General features: G+C 43.1%; 1 protein-coding gene across 1 annotated transcript; it reads right to left on the bottom strand.

The window, feature by feature from the left end:
• Positions 1 to 13,435: 13,435 nt before the first annotated feature.
• On the bottom strand, positions 13,436 to 15,720 carry LOC130513044 (zinc finger protein 318-like). Its single transcript, XM_057011580.1, has 3 exons — positions 15,534 to 15,720; positions 14,946 to 15,445; positions 13,436 to 14,689 (listed from the first exon to the last, which is right to left on the bottom strand). The coding sequence occupies exons 2-3, from the start codon at positions 15,387 to 15,389 to the stop codon at positions 13,967 to 13,969; spliced, it is 1,167 nt and encodes a 388-aa protein (XP_056867560.1). The 5' UTR covers positions 15,390 to 15,445; positions 15,534 to 15,720; the 3' UTR covers positions 13,436 to 13,966.
• Positions 15,721 to 16,944: the final 1,224 nt, after the last annotated feature.

The raw sequence follows: 16,944 nt of genomic DNA, 5'->3' as shown, positions 1-16,944 counted from the left end.
GTCATAGAGAGTGCTGCTCTTTCTATGGTGGGTTTTAATTGCGGGGGCGAATTAACACTTGTGCTCAAATGTGACCACTTCAATTCATTTGCATTTACCAGAGGCAATGTCACTGGTCTATTGCAGCATCTAATCAACTTGCATCGTGGCGCACAATAACCAAGTGACATCTCCACTCTTTCTGTATCGGTGGAAGACACAACTGTTTACCTCCACCTGTTTGAATGCCTTGGTGATGGACTGTAAATGGACATGTGGAAGAACATCATTAGCTGAGCTGTGCTGGCGCTGTCTACCGACTCGTCGCGCTGGATGTTGAACCACCTGCACTAAGCGAGATCTCGGTCCAGTTGCTCTGTTAAGTTCTCAGACAGATGACACTCTTCTAGCAATCGTACTTGCTCCAAGGTGGACACGACCACGCACTAATGACCTTCGCCTTCAAAAGAGGTGGCTTCATAATGGCGTGCATAAAAAAAAGTTCCGTTTTTTAACATTGTTTAAAAATCGGCATTAATGTAAGCATTTTTTCAAAAAATTAAAGCAACTTTAAAAAAAAAAAAAAAAAATCTATTGTGACCAGTGCTATTTTTAGAGCATGCCGTGCGGGCGCCTTGAGTGGTCATCCCGGACGACCGTGTGGGTGACCTACATTTAAAAAAAAACAAACAACAACATTAATTCACAATCATGTAGTATCTGAAGCCTGTGTATCTATTCTCTGCAGGCCTTGACCTCTGTAAGAACTTAACTTGTTTGTCAGCCATCCTGGCGCCATCTTACACATGTTGCATATGTGTCCTGTCACCTGTGTTTTCATGTGCTTGTGATTGAATGTCTTGTTTTTTCCTGTGTGAGGAGCTGCTAAGAGGGAGTCCTGGGGCCAACAGGCTCCTGTGTCTTCTTCTTATGGACTGGACTCTGTACTATTTGGTTGGCTATATTGTGTTATGAGGTCCTCAGAGAAGAATGTGTTTACTTGACCATATATAAGGGGCTACCGAACTAAGCCCTTCGGAGATTTTAACGTCAGGACCACAAGACCTCCCGCGGACAAACTGCAGTGTCCGATTGATGCCTGACTTTTCTCTCCAATAAACATCTCTTCCAACCAAGTCTGTGAAGATTCCTTCCTCATCAACACATCTCGGTTACCATCAGAAGAAAATTCACCACAATATTCTGGGGTCTTTCTCTCCCTCTTAGGTTACCTTTCTTCCTGTTCTTTCTCAGTACTTTTGTAACTTTGCAGTTTTGTCTTGAATTCTCCAAAAGTTAGCGTGTCATTTGTCGGGGTGATATGCACAACAAATGGCTTATATGAATCACGTAGCCCTTTTAGTAGCATTGCTATTTGAAGCCCATCACTTATTTGCTTCTCTGCTCTTCTAAATGATGTGAATATCATCTGTGGTCGAACAATGTAGTCTGTAACTGTCTCATTGCTGGCCTTTGTTGTGAAATATAGCGAATAGCATTTTATGTTATAGCTATTTTAATAAAAGTAGAGTAGTTTTGTTGATAATGCGAGGAGGATTAACTGGGGTAAAGTGGACTGGGGAAACCGTATGTGAGCGTGTTTGTGAGAAGGAGGACAAAACAACAATGTGTGATATCTGCTTGGGTTAGGGTACTGAAGGCTGTGCACCCGTGCGTAGGCCGAGAGCCGCTTCAATATGGTCAACTATGGGCAATGTGACTCGGTTGATGCAAACTATGGAACTAAAGAAACGCCTCCTGCCATGTAATCATGCCTGTTTTAATAAAAGAGACAATGCTGGGGCGGAGTGAGAGTCCCCGGGACAGCGCGACAGCAGGCGTGGCTGTAACGGAGCGGGACTCCCCTTGGCACCTTGCAGAGTGAGGAAGGCTCGCAATACAAACTTACAATGCGGGGTTTATCTGTTCCCGCGTAGTGCTCTTGTAGAATCTCCAGCGCTCTTCTTCCGTCACATTTTGCATCTCTCATTACCAAGGACAAACTCTTGTTGTCCACTAATTGCGCATATGCCTCACCGTTCTTTGCCTCATCTTCAGCGAAAACTTCTACGTCATCCTCATCGGCCTCCGGTCCTTTCTCAATTATGCCTCTGAGGCTGTGCAAGCCCCCGTGCGCCATGAAACATGTTTCCCAAAGTTCAAAACTTTTTTCGTCACTGTTGGATAAAAGTCTAAACCACCTCTGGCCGGCATGACTGGGCCCATAACCTGCAAGAGTGGACATTTCTGCAGCAGTCAAACCCTCAGGCAGTCTGGAGATGGCTGGAAAAAACACACGACGCTAGTCTGGGAGTTCACACATGTGACCGTCTATTTTGCGCATGCTCATAAAACCTGCCGGCATCTCAAACGCAGCGGCACATTATGTAATAGCGTTCGACGTAAAAGTGAGAATTTGAATGCGATGGCCAGGAATCGAACCCGGGTCAACTGCTGGGAAGGCAGCGACCTAAGGGCGGTCCTGGTAGTGAACCCCTCCTGCAGGTGTTGAGCCCACGGGAAGGGGGTCCCATGTTGCCTCTTCGGGCTGTGCCCGGCCGGACTCCATGGGCAGAGTTCCGGCCACCAGGTGCTCGTCAATGTGCCCCACCCCCAGGCCTGGCTCCAGGAGGGGGCCCCGGTGACCCGCATCCGGGCAAGGGAAACCTGGTACCAATGTTTTTCATCATTAGGAGGTCTGGGCTACGCTTTGTCTGATCCCTCACCTAGGACCTGTTTGCCATGGGTGGCCCTACCAGGGGCATATAGCCCCAGACAACGGAGCTCCTGGGATCATTGGGACACGCAAACCCCTCCACCACGATAAGGTAGTAGCCCAGGAGGGGACCATACCATAATATATATGGAAAGCTTTATTTAAAATTGATTTTGAAAAAAAATATTTCTATCCATTGTTAGGGTTAATTTGGATCTTTTGGATCTCAGGGTATGGCTCACAGTCTGCAGCTGTGTGTTGGGCCTGCAATCAGCGACCAATTCGGAGTAGTGAGAACAGATGTTCACTTTCTGGCGACTAGAAGTGAACAGGAAGTGGTTCTAGACATCAAGAGGTGGAGCTAGTTGGCTCCCACTAGGAGTGAGGCGGAGAGTCCCTCCTCATTCAATTTCTTTTCACTTTTTAAAGTGACAGTCTTTATCAGAGGAAAAAGCTGAACACACACTTGCTTCCTCCTTTTAGAACAGCGCTGAATTCTTTAATGTGTGTTGGGATTTTTTAAGAAATATACTGGGGCGTAAATGCAACAGGTTTATTTACTTGTAAGATTATTGTTTATAATTAAGTAATTGTTTAATAATAATAATTGTTATAGCTTAATAAAATCAATAAGAATAATACAAGAATTATACACTTTGTATTTTTCTTGAAGGAGTTTAATAGCTTATGAACTACTGATTTTTTTCTTTTTCCACTTTACATTTTTGACACATCTGAACTTGATTCCTTTAGGGGGCAGACAAGAGGAGGAGTTGACCTACTGATGGTAACATAATGGTCTTACACTAAGGCTAATTAAATTTATATATACATAATCTTTTTGGATAAATACATACAAAAGTTGTTTTGCACCCCATTCTGGATGGTTTAGAGTCAGATTGAATTAGTTTGAGAGTAATAGGGAATTTATAAATTTTTAACTTTTTTCTAACCTCATTTATATACTTTTCTTTATTAATACTTTATTATAATTCTGCTTTGTTGTTTCCTTTTGTATTCTTTATATTTCTACATTCTCATATTAATTATTAATTATAAACGGGACATCAGGTTGATGAGTTTATTTGCATGAAGAATGGGAACTTTGATCTGGCCACCCGGGAAGATAATGGAGAAGAAGGACTGTATCAACACCAAAGGAGACTGGAAGAAGAGGACGAGGTCATCCCAGCAGAGAAACTGGATTGGATTGTATGAACATTGATAATTTGCATTTGTGTTTCTATTAAAGACTGGGCCAAGGGATAGTTAGGTTGTCAGACTTCATGCCCTGGCAATTGACTCTGTTATTGTAGGGTTATGAATTGGCCTGGAGCTCTCCAATATTTGTATCTCGAATTGGTTCTGTTGCTAAATACATTTTGAAATTGACATTTTTCTTCTTGGAGTCTTCATTCAAAGAACACGCGGATTAGCAGCTACACACGAGAGGTATTGCGATCCAACAGATTCTTTTTACAATATATCTACTACACGAAAATGTCAAAGGTGGAAAGCAAAACACTTAAACGCATGACCCCAATTGAGGTGGTACAGAAAAATAATCCTCTTATTAAAGGCCTATTAAAAGCCTCAAAGAAATGGAACAAGCGTTGGCCAGATATTGAACAACCTTGGCCGGTTGAAGGTACCCTCAACCCTGATGTGATTCAAACAATCAGTACACTTGCTACCGCCTCCAAGGCAAATGAGAAAGAAGGCAAAAAGGGGAAGTCTCATGCAGAAAAAAGACGGACTGAGCTCGCAATGTTGCAAGTTTCTGATCAAGAGGGACAGAAGTTGAGAGCAGCTTTAAAAGAGAAAAACAGAACAGCAAAACAAGTTATTGAAAGAACCACCAAACAAACAGCAGCGCTAGTGGAAAAGATTAATGCTCCTTTTTAACGGCTCCTCTGAAAAACCCTCCACCGTATGACTTAGAAGTTGACTCCACCGATATCTATCTACAACTTCCTGTTCTTAGCCAGAAAGGTAAATATAAAATTAAGGATGAGGACAACCAAACTGTTGAAAAGGGAAAGGCGAAAACAGTTATGTACATTTATCCAACAACTCCAAAATCCAAATCAAGAAAAACACTGCTCTTGGAGGACGATGATGCCATAGGTGGTTATGATCCTGTCATCAAGCGTGTGTTGGCTAAGGCAGAAAAGCGAGGCAATAAATCTAAGAAGAGTGCCAAGTCTGGTCAAGATCTGACCAATGACAGTTCAGGGTCAGACACTGATGAAGATTCAGACAGCAATTGTTCTTCTTCTGAGGAGAAACAACGTTCCCTGAGAAATCTTGAAAGGAGTATGGAACAGTGTCGTTTAGACATTAACTTGACTAAACTCCTGAAGCTCAGAAGATGTTAGAAAAACAGTTGGAAGGTATGGAGAGATGGTGTAGGTCATTAAGGAAGGGAAAGTTTTCAAAACTGCTAACTTCTGACTATACCTTGCGTTCGAAAAAGGAGAGCTCTCCTAACAAAATGTTTCCTGTTGTTGTTCGTGGACAAAATTTTGAGTATAAACCTTGGCAGAGCTCCGACATGCATCCGGCTATTTTTCCCGGGCAAAAAGGTGAGCCCAGTCAAACCGTGTGGGCTATACTTTTGCCTGCGGATGTGACTATTGGAACGTTTAAAGACATTTGGTGGGTGTGTGGTGTAACCTGCCTCAGCCCTCACCGCAAACGATAATAGCTGCGTCATATGCATTTCTTCTTGCATTTTCCATGATGAGGGTCTGTTTATGCTAATTTTATTCATACACAAAGCGCGAAGTTACATTAAACTTGCGTCTTCCTCGACACATAAATTCCACCTGTCTCACTCTTACCTTTTCTGCTCGAGTGCCCCTAGCGGCCGATAGAAAAATACATAAATAAGCCGCACCGGAGAATAAGCCGCAGTGTTTAAAGTGTAGGAAAAAAGTAGCGGCTTATAGTCCGGAAAATACGGTATATAATATCAGTGAAGTTTACTCACCAGAGGCTCACGCATCAAATACACAAACACTGGCACAATTGCAGATCACGTGGCTCTCATCAGTCCAGGTTCAGGTTTTCTCGTTTCTTTGGCAGAATACATGGTCCACTAATGAATCCACGGCAAAAAAAAAAAATAAAACACACCAAAAACCACAGTGATGAAAATTATTGAATTATCTTTAGGAGTGGGAAAGTGAAGCCTCATGAAGCACTGAGGCTTTCCAAACAATTGTGTCGAAAAAGATTCAAAGCTTCGAGACTTCAGTGACGGTGACATCTGGTGGACAACTGAAGCCATAGCAACCTCCAAAGAGCACGACTGAAGCACTGGCACTGTTTCAATCCCATGACACTAATAAAAGTTCATTGTGTGCTCGTCCAGGGGTTTTGTTCATTCATACCAAATAATGATTATATCGTCTTTACAATAAAATATGCAGATGGTCTCCCCCTTACTCTAAAACACATTCAAGATTAACCCAAAGAATAAATGCAAATTATATTAAGGGTTCAGTGTTGGTTAAGGGGTCATTGAACACTTTGAGATTTATTTAAAAACTACTAAAAGTCCCTAACAGGATTAGAGATCCTTCCTACTTTGCAAATCATCATGGTGTTTGAATTCAGAAACATTTATTTTTGTGTGTGTGTGAAGTGTTTTTAGGAAAACCTTTAAAGATAATGGTTTGTCATTTGTCATATGTTTGATTTGGAATGATTTTTCACAGAAGCAGAAAAGTTATTTGTCCTCACAAACTCTAGAACGTCACTTATTGGTGGTACTCACCATGAAACTTGCCAAAATACTCTAACTCTCACTCTCCAAATCTCTATCTCCTCACAACCCAACAATTTTGAAGCATATTAATGCATCTTATATAGCTGATATGCCATCAAACCACTCAAATCTGTCTCAAAATGCATTGAAACGCCATGAGCCAATGACACACACTGAAAGGCTGAGCCATTGAAAGGCTTTGAAACATTTTAAAGCAATGAAGCGCGAAGCAAAACAGCGATGACGTTCGGTTACGTGACACTGGTGTTTTGATACAAGCTCCGACACAGTGTTTCGAATCACTCCGCTTCGGGAAGAGTGACACAAGCGCTGAAGCCTCAGTATCATTTGCCTATCACTACCGCACGCTAACCTTTTGCTGCAGATGCTATTGTTTGTTTGTTTTTTTGTCTAAGAGAGCAAGATAATTAGTGATGGACAAATGATACCGAGGCTTCGGAGCTTGTGTGTTGGAGAGATGTTCAAAGCCTTTTATAGTGTTAGAGTTGAAACAGTAGTAGCAGCAGTAAAACCCTGCGTGAATCAACAATAGACACAAACACAGGTACCTTGCAAGGGAGAGCGAGCAGCAGTTCACTCTGGAACTGACTTATGTTATTAAAACATGACATGGCTTTAGATTACATCTTGGTCAAAGAAGGAGGTTTGTGTGTGTCTTTGAATTTGACAGGAGATGCCATATTATGTCATCATTATGTCATATTATGACCATTGCCTCCGGACAATGGTCATAATATGACTAATGTAATCGACCCTTTGAAGAAAATAAGAGATGCATTCGGTCCTTCTGAAGGCGCAGAAACATCTGCGACGGCATGGATTCAGGACAAATTTGGTCCAATGGGAGCTATGTTAATTCAGGTTCTCAGCGCAGTCGTAGTGCCACTGGGTGTGATGTTTTGTTTTTGTACTTTGGCATTAATTTGTGCCAAGGCAATGATATGGCGTTGGATTGGTGTGGTGATGCCTGGCAATCAGACTCACATGCTGCTCTTAAGTGATAAAGCTTCAGTTGATTCAGATGAGGAAGACATTGCCAACAACATGGTTGACAAATATCCAGTATAATTCGTCAAGATATATTCTTATGTTATCCTTTGTATTTAATGGCGTTTATGTTTTCATTTCTCTGTCGTAGTACTGGTAGCCAAGGGAAAATGATCACATAATTTACTTAATCGTGATACTCATGTTCTGTTATGTGTACTGTACTCCTTTTAACGAAACCAATGTTTTGTTGCAAGAATACTGGCACCTCTCTCTTTCTGTTCCAGGACAGTAGTTGGGGATCTACAGTGGGGTGACAAGTACAGTATGTTGGAATGGACTCAGAAATTCAAAATGAACTGTGAAAGACGCTGGAGGACCCTGGATGAAGATACGAATCACCTGAAGATCATTCATCAGGGGACTATGAACTCCAAATTTGAAGCCTGCTTACCGTTTAGCCCAAAATATCATGACATAAAAGTGCAAAAAGGCAAACTATTTCCACAGTGAATAGGAGAAAGAGTGCTTTTTTACATCATTCAAAGAAAAATGTTTGCGTCTCATGTGTGGGAAAACAGTTGCAGTATCAAAGCACACAACATGAAGAAACACTACAGAGCCTGCCACAAGAGCTTTGATGTGAACTACCCACCCGGCAGCGCATTAAGGACAGAAAAAGCCGTGAGTTAAAGGCAGCTTTAGACAAGCCACAGACTTTTTTCAACGCAACCGTAGCGTTGTTTATAGCTCAACATTTTGTGATAAAGAACAAGAAAGCCTTTTAGGGTTGGGCAAGCTTTGATGCTCGTCGCTAACACAATCTTCAAACATGAGAAACATGGTTCTGATGTCACCTCTGCACTGTCCGATGTCCACCTTGGAGCAAGTACGATTGCTAGAAGAGTGTCATCTGTCTGAGAACTTAACAGAGCAACTGGACCAAGATCTTGCTTAGTGCAGGTGGTTCAACATCCAGCGCGACAAGTCGGTAGACAGCGCCAGCACAGCTCAGCTAATGATGTTCATCCACATGTCCATTTACAGTCCATCACCAAGGCATTCAAACAGGTGGAGGTAAACAGTTGTGTCTTCCACCGATACAGAAAGAGTGGAGATGTCACATTTGAGCACAAGTGTTAATTCGCCCCCGCAATTAAAACCCATCATAGAAAGAGCAGCACTCTCTATGACGGTTTCCTGTGTTCCTTCTGCACTGCACAGATTAACTTCAGTTCAAAGAAAAAATTTACAGTTGTCTCAGTTAGCCTGATGTGACTTGATTTTGTTCTTTTCTGGTGTTGAACCCTCGGTGTTGACTTGTCACTTTCAACGGTTCATATGAATATTAGGGTTTCGTGGACTTTAGCAACAAGATTTGCTATAATGTGATGCATTTTGGAATGTAACACGGGAATCTATTCGTTCTTGTAATTTGCACAACATGCTGCCGTCATATTTCACAGCTATACCGTGGTGAAGAGCTTGGCATCACTACGCGTAATGACGCACAACACTGTTGGGTTTTGCAGCTTTACCTGCGCTGAAGCTGGCAAATAAATCCTTCCTGGGACAAAATTGTCTTTTAGCCACCTGGGCATATTTATTAGCGATTAACGAAATCAGTCGTCTTCCTGCTTAATCATGGGGAACGGAACTTTAAAAAAATAAATAAACAGGCTCAACATGATGACTGAAAATTATATATCACAACTTAGTACACTAAATTACAATGTTTCTCAACAACCACCTTACGTTCCCCTTCCTCTCTGTTGCGTCCGTCAAGTGGAGGTGAGCGCACGCTGACGTGAGGAGCGCGAGCCCGCTGCCTTTGAGCTCTTGCATGTTGTTACGCACTTGGATTAAATTGAACTGTACAAAATGGGCATTGAAAGACAGCAGCAGTTAAAAGATGCTGCATCACATCATTTACATAGGAAAAGTCTTTCCCTCAAGTCCTTTGGTGCCATTTTGTCTTCGCTTCCAGATGTGCTGGGCAGTTGTTGACCACGTCGCGATGGTGGTATTGTTGTGCGCGTAGCTGCTTTCCAAGCAGTTGACCCGGGTTCGATTCCCGGCCATCGCATTCTCACGTTTACGTCAAACGCTGTTACATGATGTGCTGCTTCGTTTGAGATGCCGGCAGGTTTTATGAGCATGCGCAAAATAGACGGTCACATGTGTGAACTCCCAGACTAGCGTCGTGTGTTTTTTTCAGCCGTCTCCTGAGTGCCCATAACCTGCTGCAGAAATGTCCACTCTTGCAGGTTATGGGCCCAGTCATGCCAGCCAGAGGTGGATTAGACTTTTATCCAACAGTGACGAAAAAAGTTTTGAACTTTGGGAAACATGTTTCAGGTTGTCGGTTCGAATCCAGGTGAGACTTTGGTTTAAACAATCAATCTTCTTAAGACAGATGTTTTTGGTTTCACCGTGGTGACTGTCATGCATTGTATCATCATTTTTAGTACCAAGTATCCTATTTAGAAATTACTGTATGGTGGGAAAGAGGATCGTATGACAGCTTATAAATCAGCACCCCTGTAACTATTCCAGCAATAAATCACAAACTAAAAAGGAAAAAAGTTATTTAATTGATGTATAAAAAAACAAAAACATGTGCATGAAGAATATTGATTCTTCAAACCAAAGTCTCGCCTCGATTCAAAACAATAACCTTCCGCAACAAAGTCAGTGGCGTAAACCACTGACCTATCCAGTCACATTGACCCACTGCAAAGAGGTCATATATGGTTCAAAAAAGCCATAATTTGAATATGATCTGTGGATGTGATTTCTGTGTCAACGTGAACACCATATTTTCACAGCATGTAAACAAAAACATCTGTGTGAAGAATATTTAATTATGGCTTTTTTGAACCAGTGGTTTACGCCACTGGCTTTTTTTTGCGGAAGGTTGTTGGTTCGAATCCAGGCGTGACTTTGGTTTGAAGAATCAATTTTCTTTACACACATGTTTTTGGTTTTACCGTGGTGACTGTCAAGCATTGCATCACAATTTTTAGGACCAAGTATCCTCTTTAGAAATTACTGTATGGTGGGAAAGAGGATCGTATGACAGCTTATAAATCAGCACCCCTGTAACTATTCCAGCAATGAATCACAAACTAAAAAGGAAAAAAGTTATTTAATTGATGTATAAAAAAACAACATAACATGTGTGGGAGGTGGATGGGAGGTGAAACGTCTTCCAAAAAAAATCAAATAAGATTCAACTCCCATAAATAAAATCAAGTTCAAAGCAATGTGCACTGGCCGGGAATCGAACACGGACCGGTGCGGGCCAGTCGAGAATCGCTGTAACAGAGAACCAGCCAATCAGATCGAAAGCTCCTGAAGACCCCAAAGGGAGAGTTCGAATCCCGCTTTGGGCATTATCAAATGGAAGATATTTGATTGAAAAATTCACGATAATAAAAATGTTTAAAGAGCATAGCAGTGCAAATGCTGTTCTTTGTAGGAGCACAGCAGTGTTTTAAACTGTAGTTTGTATCATAGCATAGCTTTATTGACAAATTCTAAATTGCAAGTAGCAGATATGATCAAGGTAATTCAGATGTTGCTGCAGAATCAGAAGCTGGAGTGGATTATTTTTTAAAAAAAGCACAAAAAATAATTCAGCTTCACTACTAATTATTCATTTTCAGAGGGATGGTAATAAAAAAGCTTCCTTTCTTACACTTTTCCCAGTGGTATCTGATTGAATACATGGATGGATTCCAGGAGTTTGTCAAATCAGGGTCCATCAGGAATAACAATACGGACACTTTCTGCACCGTAGAAATGCTCATGCATATCTTCTGGTTAGAAGAGCCAAGAGTCAGACTGCAGGTGAGCGCTCAGAGCGTACGCTCCACATACTGTAGGTGACACGAAGAAGTGCACAAGCAGATGTGAAAAGGCTGGCTTTGACAGCTGTCAAACACATGTGATCCATGTCTTCCTCTGCCTGGCCATGTTGGAGGAGCAGTGCCACGCACAAGCAGAGACCAAGGATCAGGGCTGTCAGACCAAAGCCGACGACGGCGGTCAGCCAACTGAATATGCTGGTTCTAGCGAGCAAAGGGCCCACACAACAGGAAACGGCAGCTTGCGAGACCAGAAGTGTCTGAGCAGTGAGGCCCACAGCGGCCAGCCACCAGACTCTGGTGAGAAGAAATTAACCCATAATTCACATGTGAAAGCAATAGATTAGATGGTGATGATCATGAGGATGGTGTTTCTGAACAGGGGAACACACTGAAGAATTGTGGCAAACCGACGAAGACCAGCCGGTCTGGACTCTGAAATGTAAATATCTGGCTTTGTTGTGAAATGAATGCGAGTCCCAGGAAGGGAGAAACTTCTAAACACTAACAGACTTTCATAATTGTGTTCTAGTGGAGCCCAAGCCTCCAAAGGTCAAAAAACCCGCCCGTCGTCGTCGTCGCAACTGCCAGCGTCGACTGCGTGAATACATCATGGATGACGAGTACGACGACGAAGAAATAAGGATGACCCCACAGGGACTCTGCCTGTTCCGATTGTTTGGCAGCCGATGGGTGGCAATGGCCTAATCAGTTTTTCTTTTTTGAACTGCTTCATTTTAAATGATCCATTTTCTTTTCCTGAAATTCCTGAATATTTGTTGTATTTGTGACTAAAATCTGAAATTACTCCTGTGTTTAGTGATGATTTGAGTCACATGATGAAATTCAAATGCAATAAAAGCCCAACCTTAATTCATTTAACCCCAATCCTCAGATCCCGAACATTATATTCTTATTATATGAAAGATAAAGCGAAGCTAACTATTAACAGTGAAAATATCGGCAGAGATTTGAAAGGTAATGTCATATAAAGTAGGTCAATTCTTTTTATACAAGGATCGGAGCAGATTTGTGGATACTGGCTGCATTACGTACTTCCTTTGGCTACGGAGTGGCGTCGTTTCGCTAACACCATTTATACCTTCTTGACAGCTATATTGAAGGTGCACATCTTAATCATTGTTTCCTTCACAGACAGTCACTGTTGGGGGGTTCAGGTTAAAAACAACTTGCCAGGTTGAAGCGAGCCATTTAGATCATTTAGTTCTAACCGTGCGAAGTGTGTCAGACACGGTCAACTTCTACACCACGACCCTCGGCATGCATGTCATCACTTTCAAGGGATGTCAGAAGTTACCATGACCCATAGGTCATATCGACACGTGTCAGGCTGAAGAAGATGCGAGTAGAAGGCAGACTATGGGTGTTTTATTTGTGTCCTGCGGCGCAGCGGAAACACATTTCTTGTATTTTAAGGGAAACCGTAAAGCTCTGGGGTTTGGCCAGCAGAAGTTCAACCTTCACCAGCTGGGGCAGGAGTTTGAGCCCAAAGCAAAGCATCCAACTTCAGGCTCCGCTGACCATCCATAACCAGAAGCCCTCTGGCCCAAGTAGCTGCACATCTGTAGGTATTTGACCCGCTGCTGCCACCACATTTCCTGCGTGATACTTTGAGATAAAGTCCACTCGGTTCATTCACGGTGTTCTTTTAGGCCTGTGGCGTTGAGATCGAGGACGGTCCAGTGGAAAGGACTGGAGCTGTGGGCACCATCACCACCCTGTACTTCAGGGATCCAGACCACAATCTCATTGAGGTGTCCAACTATATGCAGCCATCAGAGGGCTCCTAATGAGACTTTGGCTTTTACACAGAAATGTCTCCAACCACCAGACTGTTTCTTTCTTTTATTTCTCAGAAACAGACAATTACTAAATAGAAATTCCAATACAATTCACTGTTTCAGGATCAGTTTTGATCTGAACAGTGTAGCTTAATGAATGGACAATTTCCAGAGATGATGTTAAATTACCATGTTTGACCAATGAGTATTTTGCTAAGTTAAATTCTCTGTGTCAAGTGCCAATTATCAGGAGTGTAGATAAAAACTGAGTTAACTGTTGGAATTTTTTAATGAATACGAATTTTTTTTGACACACATCCGTCTGTTCAGATCTTTTGTTGTGGTTGTTCTTTTGTTTTTTTTCAGAGCAAAAATGGCAGAAAACAGTTTAACTTTTCATTTCTCAAGGCATACTGATCAAATGTATTAAAAGTTTAATCCAAAATTGTACAACTCTTGGTTTATTTCAGTATCAAGTGTGCTTTAGCCTCAGTGTTTGGACAGTATATTTTTCCTTTGTACTGGCTGTGGCCAGTCTCCACCGTCCTGAACTGTCCGCAAGCTCTACAAGAATTAGCAGTGACCGTCCGATTATACTTTCTTTTTTGTTTCACATCTGAGACAGTGGAAACACGGGGCTCTGGAGCAGGAGAAGTGTTTGCAGAGGAAATGGTCAGCGTGGTACCAAAACAAACTGCGGCACTACAAACTTCGGCAGAATGGGCCTCGCTCTGTTGGGAGCTGAGGAATCTGGAGCTTGTGTGACCGAGGACTGAAAGAGGGTGGCTGATGGTCCACTGGAGGCAACTGCAGGATCAATTTACCGTAACCTCAGTTTTGCATGTCCAGCTGTATTTGCTGGCATATTGTATGTGTGCAGCTGGTAAGCTGGGGGCTGGTGTTGGTACTGTGGCAGAGAGATGGGTTTTGTTTTTGCAAAGGGCAATGGGTCAGCTGCCACTGGCCGTGCGACTGGCAGTTGCACACCTTGCAAAAGAACAGACACCTCCTGACCCTTCAACCGTTGGTTATACCACTGCATGAGGGTGGTCTGGTTCACTACAACAAGTTGAAGGGTTGTCTGCTGCATTAGTGTCCCATTGCACAGAACCAGCTGCCGGATCTTTTTGTAGTCCTGTAAAATTAGAGACCATCGAGATACGCTGTGTTGTCCTCTTTTTTTGGGGCTCGTGTGAATGTTGCACAGCCTCACGAAGATGGTCTCAATCAGGCGACAGCAGTTTGGCCACTGAGCTGGTAAACCACTTGAGCCAAGAACACACCGTTTTGTGCTTTCTACCCCAGGAGTGAACACAGCCTTCTTTTTAGGAGACCTGAAGCGTCCAGTTAGCAACCGGTCCTGATGTCTTGCAGCATACACAATCCTGTCTTTGTCAAATTTGTCAAGACTCTGCCACAAACCCAGAATGGTGCTAACTTGTTGATTGTTCAGGGTCAATCCTGTCTGCTCTCGTAGCTCCACCAAGTATTCAGCCAGTTCATCTACACGGTCCATTCCAGGAATGCTGCGGTTGTCTACAGCCTGGAAAATAAAAACTGATATTTAGGTTCTGTGGCATCACAATTTCCTTGTCACTACTTAAATTCTTGCAGACAGACAGGACAGACAGACAGATGTCAGGAACCCGATGAGAACCCAAATGCGACACTAGAGTTCGACGGAACACAGCTTTATTATCAGGAATAGACAGCAGACAGGATTCACCGGGGAGCAGGCAGGATAGAATAGTTGGGGACTCTCTATAGATCGACTGAGAATATATTTATTTATCACTTACATCCTGTTGTGAAGAGGACATGGAAGAAGGAAGCTGGGGCTGAAGCAAAACTGTAGTTGACTGAAGAGGAGGCACGGCTGAAGGTGGAGGAGGCCATGCTGAAGGTGGAGGAGGCACTGCTGGAGGTGGTGAAGGCACTGCTGGAGGTGGTGGAGGCACTGCTGAAGGTGGAGGAAGCACAGCTGAAAGTGGTGGAGGCACTGCTGGAGGTGGCGGAGGCACTGCTGAAGGTGGAGGAGGCACTGCTGAAGGTGGAGGAGGAACTGCTGAAGTACAAAGAACAGCTGGAGGGGGGTAGATTTCTTTGATGGGATTAGAAACCATCAGATCCGCAATTGTTGCTTCACTTCCCAAAAAATCCTCAAATCCCTCATCTAGATCTTTTGGCTCCTCAACATCTAAGTCCTCCATCAACTGGGATGTCTCCTCAGAATTGGGGTGCATGTCTTGAAGAGGTTCATTATTCTGCCTCAGAAAGTACTGCACCCCAATGAGTTCTCCTGAGAAATATTAAATTGGGAGATTTTGAATAACCGAACCATCCCAAACTCAAATAAAAACAATGCACACAGGCACATTTGACACTACCTGTATATTTTGCAGGTGGTGAAAACCCTGGAACAAGTTTCCTGCCAAACACCTTCTCGTAGTTGCTGTTCACACAATGAACCAACTCCCCTGTGTACGTGCGCAAAGTTGAAGGTTCAGATGTGACAGCAGCAGCGGCCCGGTCTTGATTCCAGCGACTGAGTCCTTCCAAAAGGTAGATTTGGATAGTTCAGCAGGTTCGCACTGTTCCCTTGAAAAAACAAGTAAAGGAAGTAAAGTGTAAGAGATTCCTGATAAATGAGAAAAAGTGAAGAGTTACACAAAGAGAACACTATTTATAAGGTAATAGTTCGTCAGAACCCCAAATCACTGTGGCTAATAGGCCAACAAATTTAAAAGCAAAAGACCATTAAATCCCCTGGCCTGAATTCTCATTATAAAGAGTGATCATGAACATTTAGCACAAACCTGGAATGAATCGATTCAAATGGCAGTGAAACGATTCCATAGACGTGGAACCCCTGGCACAGCGGAATGTTTTAATACCACTCCTCCCTTTCTAGTGCTCCCAGTCTCCGTGTATAAAGCCAAACCAGGAGGGTCTTGGATGCACCTCACATGCCGCCTTTGGATGCGCCAGATGTGCTGCATCCTAACAGTGTCTAGAAGAGGAACACCCAGTGCATCATTCCCCTTGCCACTCATGAGCTCCGTAAGAAGCTGATCAAGGAGTTGGATGGATGTCCTCCTTTGTCCAACTCCTGGTCAGAGAGAGCAGGCCAGCCCTCCTGCAACAGTTGTGCCTTCTTGGCCCTTCTGAGCTCCGCCACATCTGTTGCATCCCACTCAAATATGCAGGCTGACATGCGTGCCATGAAAGTGGGGTACAGCTGATGTGCATCAGTAGTACATCCCACTGCCAAACGACGCATGAAATGCCAAATGTCTAGACGGACAATCAAATTTGGCCACTGCCCAAATTTGGCCTTGATCTTGCTCGCCCACCTCTTTACAGCAGCCGTTGTCCACATAAAGTGCAACAGAAGGATCCACCCCTGCGCTCTGGTACCTGAGGAAATCATGTTGGTGCATTTAGTTTTTTATTCTGAATCCATCCATAATGCCACTTTCATTTTTTGCAATTCTGTTAAGCATTTTAGAACTCGTTCTTTTAAATAGCTAATAGTTCATCAGTATTATCATTATTACCTGTCCATCAGGCCTGCAGCCATAAGATCCAATGCTGGACCCTCACTGGCTGTTAGGACACTAATAAGTACCTGACCCATTTCGTTCCCAACAGAAGTCAGCCACCGGGCAGTGCCCTTGGCAGTTCCACTGAGCTTCTTGGTGATCTGAAAATTCAAAAACCATCAGAACATTTATGTAAAGATTGAGTGTATATTATTTGGAAGATTAGAGCTATTCAAATTCTAACCGTCTTAGTAGA

Source organism: Takifugu flavidus, chromosome 16 (assembly GCF_003711565.1).
Source record: "Takifugu flavidus isolate HTHZ2018 chromosome 16, ASM371156v2, whole genome shotgun sequence".
In the NCBI taxonomy this organism is placed as follows: Eukaryota; Metazoa; Chordata; class Actinopteri; order Tetraodontiformes; family Tetraodontidae; genus Takifugu; species Takifugu flavidus.
The sequence above is the reverse complement of the archived record's forward strand: the minus strand, read 5'-3'. Positions and strand labels throughout refer to the sequence as shown.

What these genes read in the sequence shown, in the direction of transcription:
- LOC130513044 (XM_057011580.1), bottom strand. Translation starts at nt 15,389, where the DNA reads ATGCACCCCAATTCTGAGGAGACATCCCAGTTGATGGAGGACTTAGAT. An exon ending in TGTCCTCTTCACAACAGGAT is followed by an intron (nt 14,690 to 14,945) that starts GTAAGTGATAAA and finishes TTTATTTTCCAG; the next exon opens with GCTGTAGACAACCGCAGCAT.